Source organism: Oryctolagus cuniculus, chromosome 1 (genome assembly GCF_964237555.1).
Source record: "Oryctolagus cuniculus chromosome 1, mOryCun1.1, whole genome shotgun sequence".
Taxonomy (NCBI): domain Eukaryota; kingdom Metazoa; phylum Chordata; class Mammalia; order Lagomorpha; family Leporidae; genus Oryctolagus; species Oryctolagus cuniculus.
In genome coordinates, this window is record NC_091432.1 from 4,778,026 (window position 1) to 4,792,929 (window position 14,904).

A 14,904-nucleotide genomic window follows, 5' to 3' on the forward strand; every position below is an offset into this window, starting at 1 on the left:
ACACGCCCACTCACCCTACCTTTCCATCAGTGACTTTCAATGCCCCACTCTTCATTTAATTTCCTCTCAAATCTGTACTCTGTGATTCTTTCCTCAAGATGTAGAACTTAACATTCTAGAAGTTTCAAGCCCTTTTTATCATAGCACTAAAATGCACATTTCTTCCAGGGAATATGTAAGTTATGGATGTCTCATCTCATCTGCTAGTTCTTTCTGAGAACCAGGTAGGTTTTAACAGGAAACACTTCCTCTCTCTGCAGGAAGGGCAGTGTAGCCATCAGTAGAATAAACACCAAGTTACTGAACGCTTAGGGGTCTCCAGTGGTACTGAGACTGGGCTTCCACCCAATCCAATGCTTTCTTCTTTAAAGAAAAAAATCTAAGAAGTATTTTGTTTATCTGAAAGGCAGAGAGACAGAGATAGCGAGCAACCCCGTCCCACCCTCAATCTGTTGGTTTCCTCCCCAGATGTGTGCAGCAGCCAGGGTTGGAAGCCAGAAGCCAGGAAGAACTCAATCCAAGTCTCTCAGGTGGCAGGGAAGCACCATCACCTGCTGTCTCCACAGGGTGCATTAGCAGGAAGCTAGAACTGGAATGGGAGCTGGGACTTGAACCCAGATACTCAGTTATGGGATGAGGGCATCCAAGCAGACTCTTAACTGCTAACCAAATACCTATCCTGAATGGGTTTTTTTCCTTCTTTTGAGTGACACTCAAATGCTCAAAGTATTCAAACTCTAAACTCACCATATCTGAATCTCAAATTAAACATAATTGGTCAAATATAGGAAGAATTAATAAATTTGATTTTTTTCCTCCCAGAGTGATATAGCAGGAGCCAAAGAATGACAAAGATTACAAGCAAACCATGAGATTTTAAGTATAACTACCTGCAATGCCAGTATCTAATTCTCTAATCTTTTTAAAAAACTTTTAATTAATTTAACAGATCCAATGTGATTGGTGGATACAATTACATAACGATACTCCTATGCCCCTTTCTCCCCTTCACACCCTCTCTTCTTCTCCCCCCCTTTATTAGTTTCTGAGATAATGTATTTTAAAATTATATTACAGTGAAAAGGCTTAATATTTCACCAACTAAGAAGCTTCACAAGCAAAAAAGCAAAAGTACCGCAGTTTAGTGAGAATAGAGACAATGGCCATAAGCAGTAATTGAGTGGAAAACTTACCATCTCACCAAAAGACAGAGCCACAGATCATTCAAACTACAGTAGTATAGCATTCTTAACCACTGGTTTGACAAGTTATAAAGATTCTCCTATCTTCTGATATTGGCTACATTTTGACCATGCTTTGGGTAAACAAGAAAAGGTGTGGCATAGACTGGAGGGAAAATTCAAACTCGTCAGTCTATGCAGTCAGCCCTATATTCACACTCTTGACCTATACCCAGCATTTCAGCCAGTGATGGCAGCCTAGGGGTAAGGTTACCCATGTGTGGATAACCCTGAGTCCTGAAAATGGACAATAGGTAGAATGATGTTCTCTTCTACTCTCAGATTCTCACATTTCTAAATTGAAAAGCCGTGTCCTTGGCAAAGATATCTGATAAAGCAAAGGGAGTTCTCTCTGGACTCTCACTCTTTAGACGAGAAGCATCACTTTAGACGCCTCTTCTTAACTAGCTCCCTTTCTTGCTACCACCTTTTTTTAAATTTTATTTTTTTGACAGGCAGAGTTAGACAGTGAGAGAGAGGGAGACAGAGAGAAAGGTCTTCCTTCCATTGGTTCACCCCCCAAGTGGCCACAACGGCCGGCGCACTATGCTGATCTGAAGCCAGGAGCCAGGTGCTTCCTCCTGGTCTCCCATGCGGGTGCAGGGCCCAAGCACATGGGCCATCCTTCACTGCCTTCCCGGGCCACAGCAGAGAGCTGGACTGGAAGAGGAGCAACCGGGACAGAATCCAGCGCCCCAACTGGGACTAGAACCCGGGGTGCCAGCGCTGCAGGCGGAGGATTAGCCTAGTGAGCCACGGCGCCGGCCATGTTGCTACCACTTTTACCCTGCTTAGTGTGTGGCCCAAATCCTTCTACATTTCTCTCGGATATATCACTGTACCCTCATTCTTCAACTCTCCTCTTCAGTGGCTTTACAGAAGGAGTCAGTGTATTTCTACCAGGATACTCGACCTTCCCCTCCCGCCCCCAATAGACTTATTTATTTGAGAGGCAGAGTTATAAACAGAGGGAGGGAGAAACAGAGAAGTCTTCCATCTGCTGGTTCACTCCCAAATGGCAACAACAGCCAGCACCAAGCCAATCCAATGCCAGAAGCCAGGAGCTTCTTCCAGGTCCCCTATGTGGGTGCAGGAGCCCAAGCATTTGGGCCATCTTCCACTGTTTTCCCAGGCCAGAAGCAGAGAACTGGATCAGAAGAGGAGCAGTTGGGACACGAACCGGTGCCCGTATGGAATGCTGGCACCACAGGCGGAAGCTTAATCTACTATGCCACAGCCCCCCCGCCCCTTTATTTTTTAAAAATATTTATTATTTATTTATTTGAAAGGCAGAGTTTAGAAACAGAGAGGAGAAGAGACAGATGGACAGAGATCTTCCATCTGCTGGTTCACTCTCGAAATGGCCACAACAAGTGGGACTAGGCCAGAGGATAGCCAGGAGCCAGGAGCTTCTTCTGGGTCTCCTCATGGGTGCAGGGACCCAATGACTTGGGCCATCTTCTGCTCCTTTCCAGGCCTTAGCAGAGAGCTGGATCGAAGTGGAGTAGCCAGGACTTGAAACAGAGCCCATAGAGCAAGCTGGTGCTGCAGCTCGTGGTTTAACCTGCTGCGCCATAGTGCCAGCAACCATTTTTTCTTTCTTATAAACTAGAATTATAGATGCCCAGACCAAAAGAACATTGTGACACATAACTGAGAAACTTTTATTCTGGGGCCAACATGGCTTAGGTGGGTATAGCTGCCACCTATGCTTTATGGGTGCTGGTTTGTGATCTGGCTGCTCCACTTCCAAACCAGCTCCCTACTTATGGCCTGGGAAAGGTAGCCCAAGAAGGTTCAAAACGTAGGTCCCTGCTACCCACATGGGAGACTCAGATAAAGCGCCTAGCCACTTGGGGAGTGAACCAGCAGATGGAAGACCTTTTTCTCCGTTTCTCCCTCTCTCTTTAACTATTTCAACTCAATAAATAAATATTCAAGAAAAAGCAAAAAACTCTTCTTATTAGAGTTGCTAAAAACAATTATACAAGCTGATCAGCCTCAGAAGTCATAACATTTTCCACATGATTTCAAGATGCAACAGACAGCAAAAATGTTGTAACTCAATCAGATCTCAGGATTACATAACCATCTAAGTCCTAACACAATGGAAAGGAAAAAACTTAAATATGCTTTGCTCACTTGGGGGTGTAAGTCTTGAAAAGCAAGGCTACATTAACTATTAAAGAAATAGGACCATATCTACCTGCAATTTTGGACATTTCCTCCTTAAATACAAGCCATTATGCTAGTACCTGCCTCTTCTAGAGAAATCTTACCAAATCAAATTATTTTACCAACTGTGCAGTTTCTGTCACCTCTGAGGAGGACCAACCTTACCAGGCTGGCAATATAAGAAGCTGGCAACACCTCTGCTGATTACACGGTGGCTGGGGAAAACCTGAGTCAGGAATCAGGTATGGAAAAGATCTGTTTTGAGGTGGTCTATTTTTATTGGTGTCACAAAATTATTCCCTATCACTCCTTAAAATGACTTAAAAGTGGTTTTAGGCCGGTGCCGCAGCTCAATAGGCTAATCCTCTGCCTGTGGCACCGGCACACCAGGTTCTAGTCCCAGTCGGGGTGCCAGATTCTGTCCCGGTTGCCCCTCTTCCAGTCCAGCTCTCTGCTGTGGCCCGGGAAGGCAGTGGAGGATGGCCCAGGTGCTTGGGCCCTGCACCCCATGGGAGACCAGGAGAAGCACCTGGCTCCTGCCATCGGATCAGTCAGTGCGCCAGCCGCAGCGGCCATTGGAGGGTGAACCAATGGTGAACCTCTCTCTCTCTCTCTCTCACTGTCCACTCTGCCTGTCAAAAATAAAATTGGTTTTAAATATAATCTATGTGACAGATTTTAAAATAATATTTATTTTCATCTATTTGAAAGTCAGTAACAGAGAGTGAGGGAGAGAGAGAGAGTAAGAGAGAGAGAGTGAGAGAGTGAGAGAGAGAGGTCTTCCATCCATTGGTTCACTCCCCAAATGCTTACAACAGCCAGGGTTAGGTCAGGTCAAAGCTTGGAGCCCAGAATTCCACCTGGGTCTCCAGTGTAGCTGGCAGGAACCCCACTACTTGAGTCCTCACCTACTGCCTACCATGGTAAGCATCAGCAGGAGGCTGGACTCGGGATCAGAGGCAGGATGTGGATCCAGGCCCTCCAACATGGGACGCAGCATCCCTGGCAATGTCTTCACCACTGTGCCTAATGCACTATCCCTCTCCTTTATTTTGGGGATCAGTATGAAATATGTGCTTTTAGGATTAAATTAAGTTCACACTGAATATACAAATGTTAGTATCTTCCTCAAACAGGGATTAACCTCAGTCTAGGAACTGAAACCATGTGTAGCAATAACAAACATGCACACACTTATTTCTGTCTAAATCAGAGATTATCTACAACTCCTGTACTTTATCCCTCTAAATGCAGAGATAGACAGCCATATCACATTAGCAACTCAACTGTCACAACAAACTCTTACCTTCACGTCGGCAATAAGTGCGTCTTCGTCTTCGATCCCCGTGGGGACACACTTTTTATGCAGTGGCAGAGATTCCAACTTATCGACAAGACAGCGAAGGCCTTCAAGCTCAAAATGGGTGAGATGCACCTGCCTGTCCTTCCGAGGGCTGCACTGGGCATCCCACACTTGGCCATTGTGGGAGCCCCGGCTGGAGTCAGAGGAGGAGTCCCCAGACAAAGTTTTCTTCAGACTTGGAAGATTTCGGCAGGCTCTGCCCAATCCATCATAATCCAGGTTGACCCCATTAGCTACCGGGCTAGTGAGGACAGAACGCCTGCTGCTCAGGCGCCGGGGCTCTCGATCCACTGCTTCCTCTTCTCCGTTTCCAGACTCCAACCCATTCAACTCCAGATCTACCAATTGGATGAAAACATGCAGTCAGAACATGCCCGCTGGCTGTGTGATCAATGAGATACAGGTGGCATGGGAAGGGCCTTGAAGTGATAAATGACAACGCTGTCACATTTAAAAGACAGTTGCTCCTGACCCCAATTTATTTGTCTACTGTTGAAAATCATTGCAACATGTGGCACAGCAGGTTAAAGCCCTGGCGGCCTGCAGCACCGGCATCCCATGTGAGTGCCAGTTCAAGTCTTGGCTGCTGCACTTCTGATCTAGCTCCTGCTAATGCACCTGGGAAAGAAGTGGAGGAGCCCGAGTGCTTGGGTCCCTGCACCCACTTCGGACTTGCTGAGCTCTGGTGGTTGCACCCATCTGGGGAGTGAACCAGCAGATGGAAGACCTCTTTCTTTCTCTCTCTCTCTCTCTCTCTGTGTGTCTCTACCTCTCTGTATCTGTTTTTCATAAATAAAAATAAGTTTTTGAATTAAAAAGAAAGAAAGAAAGAAAGAAAGAAAATCATCGTGTAGGTAGAAACAGGATTCTTACCTAGTAGAACCACTGTGGTAACAATCAATTGGATTTTGAAAAACTTGGTAAGGACCCAGTCTTGAACTATGGACCAGGAATGAGTTACCAATGAAAGGGCTGTAATTTACTTTCAACTATCAGCTTTAATTTGGGATTATGGGGCCAGTGCTGTGGGAGTTGGCAGCTTAACTCATTATGCCACAATGCTGGCCCCCCTTGGGGCCAGGGCTTTGGTGTAGAAACTTAAGCAGCTGCCTGCAGGACTAGCATCCCATATGGACATTGGTTCGAGTCCCAGCTGCTCCACTTCCAATCCAGCTCCCTGTTAATGTACCTGGGAGGGCAGCGGAAGATGAGCCAAGTGCTTGGACCCTTGCCACCCACAAAGGAGATCCAGAAGAAGCTCCTGGTTCCTGGCTTCGGCCTAGCCCAACCCCCTGTTGTTGCAGCATTTGGAAAGTGAACCAGCAGAAGGAAGATCTCTCTTTCTCTCACTCTGCCTTTCAAATAATAAATAAATCCTGGGAGAGAGAGAGAGAGAGAGAGAGAGAGAGAGAGAGATTGATTTGAAAGGCAGAAATAGAGAGGGAGGGAGAGAAAGAGCCCTCTCCCATCTGCTGCTTCACTCTCCAAATAGCCAAACAGTCAGACCTGGGTCAGGCTGAAGCTGAGAGCCAAGAACTCCACTCTGATGTCCTACAAGGGTGGCAGAGGCTCAAAAACTTGGGCCATCTTCTGGAACCTCCCTAGGTGCATTAACAGGAAGCTGAATTGAAAGTGGAGTAGCCAGAACTCAAACAGGTGCTGCAACATGGGAGGCGGCATCGTAAGCAGCAGCTTATCTTGCTGTTTCAAAATGCCGCCCCTCTCTACCCCTCAAGATGTATTTTTACAAGATCCAAGCATGTTGTATATACAATTATGTGCCCTGCTTTCATATATCAAGTGACAGTGTCATTTTCAAGTGACAGTATAAACTATGAGGACGGTTATTCAACAGTAGGTTGCTGAAGCATGTTGTTTAATGTTAAACCAGAAAGTAACTGGCTTGGACTGGCGCTTCTGTAGAAATGTGATCACAGGAATCACAGTGTTGGCTCCTCTCCGATCTAAGACCTGGAACAGTCTAAATCTACGTACCGGAACTATCCTGTGTTCTCGTGACAGATGTTGGGGAAATGTGAAAGCAATGTTAAGAGCCTCGATTTTATTTATTTTAAAAAACTTATTCATATGAGAGGCAGAACACAGAGAGGGAAAGATTGGGGGAGGAAGGGAGGAAGAAAAGGGGAGAGAGAGGAGTAGGGAAGAGGAGAGATATGCTTGCCCAAGAGCATTAGGATTTTCTAGTCTGATCAACCTGGTTCAAGGTGCGGCATTGCCTCTTAATAGCTGTTAAGATCAGACAAGCCAGCGCCGCGGCTCAATAGGCTAATCCTCCACCTAGCGGCGCCGGCACACTGGGTTCTAGTCCCGGTCGGAGCGCCGGATTCTGTCCCGGTTGCCCCTCTTCCAGGCCACCTCTCTGCTGTGGCCAGGGAGTGCAGTGGAGGATGGCCCAAGTGCTTGGGCCCTGCACCCCATGGGAGACCAGGAGAAGCACCTGGCTCCTGCTTCGGATCAGTGCAGTGCGCAGGCCGCAGCGCGCCAGCCGTGGCGGCCATTGGAGGGTGAACCAACGGCAAAGGAAGACCTTTCTCTCTATCTCTCTCTCTCACTATCCACTCTGCCTGTCAAAAAAAAAAAAAAAAAAAAAAAAAAAAAATCACAGACAAGTTTTAAAATCTTGAACCTTCATTTCCACACTGTAAAATGGAAGCTGGGAATCAAACCCAGGCACTTTGATGTGGGATACAGGAATCTTAACCACATCTTACCTACCTCACAGGTAATAATAAGAATTTAATGTGTACAATTTACTTATTTCGGTGACTGGCATATAACAAGAGTTATTTTAATGACACATTCCTAGTTTCTATTGTACCGAAGACCATTCTTTACATAATAAAACATGTTAGATGACTGATCACCTTTCCTGAGGAGCCATGTATGAGCAATTCAAAGATAGGACCTAGAGTATTTCATTTAGCCTAGTACTTCATATCTGCATAGGTTCAACTCCAAAGAATGAATTTGGTACCTTCACACAGATAATTAAAAGGTGGTTATGCACTCCAAAAAACAAAAACGTAACTACTGAAGAACAGCCTAATGAATATTCCTGGGCTCATTCTCGCTCCTAAAGGGCATCTCCAGAGTTCAAGCAGGCAGAATCCTTACCCATGCTGAGGGACTCTTTCTGAAACTCCTTCGTTAGGTGGGAACGGTTGGTTATACAGTACACATAGCGCTCCAAGACATACCAACACATCTCATAGTAGAATGGATAGCGGAACTTATTTGGAACCTACACAGGAACAAGATAATGAGAAATGCAAGATGATGATACTTTCCAAGCAAAGGAGAATAAGAGAAACTGAATCACTGTAGTAATGAACCCAAGAAAAAATCCTTGCTGGTCAACTTACAAACCCAGGTTGGCATTTGAAGCCAGAATTTTAAATTAATCCACCAACTTAGAAAATGCTGGTCTTGGCCGGCGCCGCGGCTCACTAGGCTAATCCTCCGCCTGTAGCGCCAGCACACCGGGTTCTAGTCCTGGTCGGGGCGCCAGATTCTGTCCCAGTTGCCCCTCTTCCAGGCCACCTCTCTGTTGTGGCCCGGGAGTGCAGTGGAGGATGGCCCAAGTCGTTGGGCCCTGCACCCCATGGGAGACCAGGAGAAGCACCTGGCTTCTGCCTTCAGATCAGTGTGGTGCGCCGGCCATTGGAGGGTGAACCAACGGCAAAAGGAAGACCTTTCTCTCTGTCTCTCTGTCTCTCTCTCACTATCCACTCTGCCTGTCCAAAAAAAAAAAAAAAAAAAAAGAAAAGAAAAAAGAAAATGCTGGTTTTGGAAACAACCAGTATAGGCAAAAAAAAAAAAAAAGAAAGAAAGACCATTCAGCTGAAAAACACCAAGAAGCTAAGTTGGATGATTGGGTAAAGATTAAAAAGAAATTCTGGGTTTTGGGAGAGAGAATAAATGTGAAGAGTAAGACACAAAATACTTGAGAAAATTGTTTTAAGGTCTTTAGGATACAAAGACTTTGCTTTATTACAGTTTTACTTAGATTCAAAAGGCCAGGGAACAAAGTTACACTTTCATGTTACAACATTACATGAATGAAAGCACAATTAGAGATTTATTCTCAAGCTGTGATCCAGGAGACAAGACTGGGTACCTTCCCCAAGATCAACTCAGCCTGTGTGCCCCTCATGTGTACTCTGCCACGCATCAGGATAATGGCTCACAGGTCCTCATAAACCACACTCTATAGTTTTCCATCCAACTGTTCTCAAAAACAGTATGTTTTTTTTCTTCCCATTCTCCCCAAAAGAGCATTTTATATTATACTAGCTGAATAATAATAGAATCACCTGCCATAGTCAAGGAAAAGGCAAATCAGCAATGAAGAGTGAGGAAGACTGAAGATGGGACTACCCTAAATACACCACACTGCCCTTCAAGAGGCCATCAGTAAGCCAAACATCCTTTTTAAATAACTTTCTGAAGTTCATTTTTATCTACTTGAAAGGCAGAGTGATAGAGATGCCTGCAACAGCTGCAGCTAGGCCAGGCCAAAGCCAGGAGCCTGGAACGCATTCAGAGGCTCCCAGGTGGAGGGTGGGGACCCAAGTCCTGAGCCATCATCTGCTGCCTCTCAGGATGCATGAGCAGGAAGCTCATCAAAAACAGAGGTACCAGGACTCCACTGGCACTCCAGTGTGGGATGCGGTGTCCCAAGCAGAGACACCACGGTGCCCATCCCCAGACAGCACTTTTGAGATTGTCTGGAATATGAAACTCCTCAGGATGTCCCATCTCCTCCCTTATGATGACACCACCCACCCATTTCTCAAAGTCCCATTATCAGGCAGTCTCCCCAGAAGAAAGCGGACCAGATGGGAGACCCTTCCACAAACCTGCACCAGGTCACAGGCATCTCTGAGAGGCAGGATAGACATGCACTATTCCTCGTCAGCCCACCCGGCTCTCCAATGCAGAGTACTCAGAGCCTGAATCAGGGTCTCTCAGGCAGCGTTACAGGCTTTACCTAGAAGAGGTTTCTCCTCCCCTGTTTAAAGCTGACTGTTTAAAGTCAGCTTCATCTATTTCTGCCAAAGGGGCACGGGGGATGAAGCATAAACACTATGAGGCAGTGTTGTTCTCCTCAGATTAAACATTACACAATGTGCTTCTCTACTAGTCTTTTATTTATTTATTTATTTATTTTATTTTATTGTTTATTTTTTTTGACAGAGTGGACAGTGAGAGAGAGAAAGGTCTTCCTTTGCCATTGGTTCACCCTCCAATGGCCGCCACGGCCGGTGCACTGCGCTGATCCGAAGGCAGGAGCCAGGTGCTTCTCCTGGTCTCCCATGGGGTGCAGGGCCCAAGCACTTGGGCCATCCTCCACTGCACTCCCGGGCCACAGCAGAGAGCTGGCCTGGAAGAGGGGCAACTGGGACAGAATCTGGCGCCCTGACCGGGACTAGAACCCGGTGTGCCGGCGCCACAGGCGGAGGATTAGCCTATTGAGCCGTGGCGCCGGCCACTAGCCTTTTAAATATTCTAACTGGTAGGCCAAATGCCCAGCCCCCATTTTTTTCTTTTAAATTTATTTATTTTTCACTAGGGACTCATCATCAGACTTTATTAATAGAAGCCAGGGTAGGGCTGGCGCTGTGGTGGGTAAAGCCACCTGTAGTGCCGGCATCCTATATGCAAGCCGGTTCAAGTCCTGGCTGCTCCACTTCCAATCCAGTTCTCTGCTGTGGCCTGGGAAAGCAGTAGAAGATGGCTTAAGTCCTTGGGCCCCTGCACCTGCATGGGAGACCCAGAAGAAGCTCCTGGCTCCTGGCTCCAAATCAGCACAGCTCTGGCCATTGTGGCAAACTGGGGAGTGAACCAGCAGAAGGAAGATCCCTCTCTCTGCCTCTCCTTCTCTGTGTAACTCTGACTTTCAAATAAATAAATAAATCTTAAAAAAAAAAAAAAAAAAAAAAAAAAGCCAGGGTATTGCACGCCCAACCTGCTCCCATTTCTTTTTTTTAATCCTGTTTATCTTTGTGTGTGTGTGTGTGTGTTTTAAAGATTTATTTATTTGAAAGTCAGAGTTACACAGAGAGAGAGAGGTCTTCCACTCACTGGTTCACTCCCCAGGTGGCCTCAACGGCCGAAGCCACTCCAAGGCCAGGAGCCAGGAGCTTCTTCCAGGTCTCCCACACAGGTGCAGGGGCCCAAGGACTTGGGCCATCTTCTACTGCTATCCTGGGCCATAGTGGAGAGCTGGACAGGAAGTGGAGCAATCGGGTCTTGAACCGACGCCCATATGGGATGCCGGCGCTTCAGGCCAGGGCATTAACCCACTGCGCCACAGCGCCATCCCCAAACATTCTAATGTAAATATTAAAGTTCTACAATGATATGACAAAAATAACAAAGATGATCTTGTTGACAACATACTTTTCAATTCTTTCATAAAATATTCTGTATTATTCTCTTCTAAATAGGAATTAATAGATACTAGTAACATTACTAAATGGATGCCAGGTAGGTACTGGCACATAAATAATTTGGTATGGAAAGCAATAAAAAAATTGCTGGGCTGGCATTGTGTTGTAATGGGTTAAGTCACCACTTGTAATGTCAGCATCCCATATGGGTGACCATTTGAGTCTTAGCTGCTCCACTTTTTTTTTTTTTTTTTAAAGATTTATTTATTTATTTGAAAGAGTTACACAGAGAGAAGAGAGGCAGAAAGAGAGAGAGAGAGAGAAAGAGAGAGAGAGAGAGAGAGAGGTCTTCCATCTGATGGTTCACTTCCCAATTGGCCACAACAGCCAGAACTGTGCTGATCTGAAGCCAGGAGTCAGGAGCTTCTTATAGGTCTCTCATGTGGGTGCAGGGGCCCAAGGATTGGGCCATCTTCCACTGCTTTCCCAGGCCATAGCAGAGAGCTAGATTGGAAAAGGAGCAGCTGGGACTAGAACCAGTGCCCATATGGGATGCCGACACTTCAGGCCACGGTGTTAACCTGCTCTGCCACAGTGCCAGCCCCAGCTGCTCCACTTCTGATCCAGCTCCCTGCTAATGCATCTGGGTAAGCAGCAGAAGATGGCCCAGTCCTTGGGCCTCTGCACCCATGTGGGAGACCTGGATGAGGCTGCTGGCTTTGGCCTAGCCCAGCCCTGGTCATTGTGGCCATTTGGGGAGTGAATGGGCAGATGGAAGACCTCTTGGCTCTCTCTCTAACTCTGCCTTTCAGTTAAATTAAATAAATCTTTAAAAAACAAAAAATGGGGGCCGGCACTGTGGCGCAGCAGGTTAACGCCCTGGCCTGAAGTGCCGGCATCCGATATGGGCGCTGGTTTGAGACCCAGCTGCTCCATTTCCTGTCCAGCTCTCTGCTGTGGCTTGGGAAAGCAGTAGAAAATGACCCAAGTCCTTGGGCCCCTGCACTCGCGTGGGAGACCTGGAGGAAGCTCCTGGCTCCTGGCTTTGGATCGGCGCAGCTCCAGCCGTTGCGGCCACCTAGGGAGTGAACCATCGGATGGAAGACCTGTCTCTCTCTCTCTCTGCGCCTCTCCTCAATCTGTGTAACTCTGACATTCAAGTAAAATAAATAAATCTTAAAAAACAAAAACAAAAAAAATGGGGGCCAGGGCTGTGGTGCAGTAGGTTAAATAAATCCCTGGCTTGAAGCGCCAGCATCCCATATGGGTGCTGGTTCTAATCCTGGCTTTTCCTCTTCCGATCCAGCTCTCTGCTATGGCCTGGGATGGCAGTAGAAGATGGCCCAAATCCTTGGGCTCCTGCACCCATGTGGGAGACCCCTAAGAAGATCCTGGCTCCTGGCTTTGGATCAGCGCAGCTCCAGCCGTTGTGGCCATCTGGGGAGTGAACCAGCAGATGAAGACCTCTCTTTCTCTCTCTACCTCTGTCTTTCAAATAAATAGAATAAATCTTTAAAAACAAATGCTGTAAGTACATAGGTAGGGAATCAAATGAAATTTTATAATTTTATAATTCCATTTGGAATGGAAGAATCATCCCATATTTAGAAAAATATATGGTTAGATATATGGAATTTGACATTTTCTGATAAATTAAGACTAATAAATGAATAAATAAATATCAGTGATTACAGGAAGTTTACAGGAAACTTTTCATGCAGAGATAAGGTGCTCATTTTACTGATGCTATTGAATATATATTTTCCCTTTCTTCCCTGAAACCAAACCAATTAAGCCCTGGGTATAACAGCCAATTTTAGTCACAGAAAGGGAATGCATTCTAAAAAGTAATTTTCAGAGTGAATCTTAGAACAGATGGGTGCTATTACCTCTTCAAATAATTGAATTAAATAAGAATATTTTATTATGAATTATATAGGTTTTCTCCTTTCTAACATTTTTACCAAATTTTACATATATAACTTGAAACTTATACTTAAAATTTTCAGAATTTCATTACTCTTAACAAGCAGAAATTCAAATTTACACCATTTATTGAGACAACACTGCTTTCTTTCTTAATTATACTATAATTAAGCAGTTCCTATAATGCCAACAATAATATCCATCTTGGGCATGAAGCAATATATAGCTCCTATGACAAATGCACCAGAATGGCTAAGTGATCACATTCATAGCAAACAGGTCGACAACTATTCCTCACAAAATACAAATTCTTCACTAATTGCTATTTAAAACTTTTAATACCTTTGTATTTACCCAGAAAGTTTCAACAACAGAACCATGAACAGAAATTTCTATACCCATCTCTGAGATTCTCCAACTGCTGACAATGCCCCACATTTGTTAATCTGTTCACAATTCCTGTTGTTATTTTGCTATACTACTTGAGGGTAAATTGTGAATATCACAACCTACAAATATTAATTGCTACTTAACATCAACACGACTTATAGCTTGCATCACACATAATCCAGTCCTTAACAACCAGGGTTCTACTGAAAAATTAAGCCTTAATTCCCTAAGTCACGAGTAGGCAAAACAGCAGCTCGTAGATTTGGTCTGTGTCTGTTTTTGGAAAGCCTGCAAAGCAGTAGTGTTTTTCACATTTTACAGTGGTTGAAAAACAACTAAAGAATATCTTATGGCATGCTGAAATTGTATAAAAGTCAAATTTCAGTGTCCATAAATAAAATTATATTTTATTTGAGCCATACTCATTCACTTAAGTATTTCATAAAACAAAGCAGGATTAAGTACTTTTAACAGATAATGAATAACTCATAAAACCTAAATTATTCACTATATGGTCCTTTATAGAAAAATTTTGCCAACTCTTGCCTTAAGGTATCCAGTGGATGCAATGAATTAACTTTTTCCCTCTGCATCTAGAATGGTACCAGCCAGCATGGACCATCCTAGGGAAAACCGAGAAAATAAAGACACACAAGGCTGTAGGGTTTAGTTTGCTCATGGAACCCCTGTTGACAGAGATGATATGCAGATTTATATATTAAAGAGAGTTGATTCAAGTGTTAGGCAGTAATCAAAGAGACCTCTACATAAATTTAAAGTTGTGAGACTTGAGTTTACAACTCCCGTTACAACAAATTATTCTATAATCCTAAAAATGAAAAGCATGGCTCCAGAGGTCAACAGCTATCTATATCCGGCCCTACAAGAACCCAAGATACCAAGAGCCTCAAACAACTGGAATACCAAAACCAAGTATGTTAGTTCTGTTAAAATTTTTCTCTGTGCTCCCAAAATATGAACATTGCATTTTAATAAGAAAGTTTTTAAGAAAAGTTGAAGTTTTGACAACTGTCCATGAATCTCTTGTAATATCTGTCTTAAAAGGAGTAAACCTCTTTGCATCCAAATGTAACAAAAAATACAAACCCGTGTCCGATCTTCAATGTTGTATATTTTTAGCTGCATAGGGATGTTGAAGCTATGCAGAAAGTTGCCTCCAAATACTAACGTGTCTGTAGGAGTATACACGGCATGAATCCAGCCTGGAAGAGAGGGCATAAAGGGCAGGCGTTCAGAGCACACACACAACGTGGCTTCCTCAGAAACCAGCCCAAGATCCAGTATCACAGCGTTTACTCTCACTCTGCTTCTCTGTCTGGTCAAGTTACTTAACCTCTCAAAGTCTCAATTTCCTCCAGGATAAAGTAAACTGGTT

The 14,904-nt window shown here is 44.8% G+C and overlaps 1 protein-coding gene across 5 annotated transcripts in view; it reads right to left on the reverse strand.

The window, feature by feature from the left end:
• The window catches only part of KDM2A (lysine demethylase 2A), a 132,527-nt gene that overhangs the window by 21,386 nt on the left and 96,237 nt on the right, over positions 1 to 14,904 (reverse strand). For all 5 annotated transcript variants that reach the window (XM_070067682.1, XM_051826502.2, XM_051826510.2 and 2 more), the window contains 3 exons: positions 14,616 to 14,731; positions 7,915 to 8,041; positions 4,723 to 5,117 (listed from right to left, as the gene is read on the reverse strand). In XM_070067682.1, the coding sequence (XP_069923783.1) occupies positions 4,723 to 5,117; positions 7,915 to 8,041; positions 14,616 to 14,731 (638 nt within the window). The remainder of the gene's footprint in view (positions 1 to 4,722; positions 5,118 to 7,914; positions 8,042 to 14,615; positions 14,732 to 14,904) is intronic.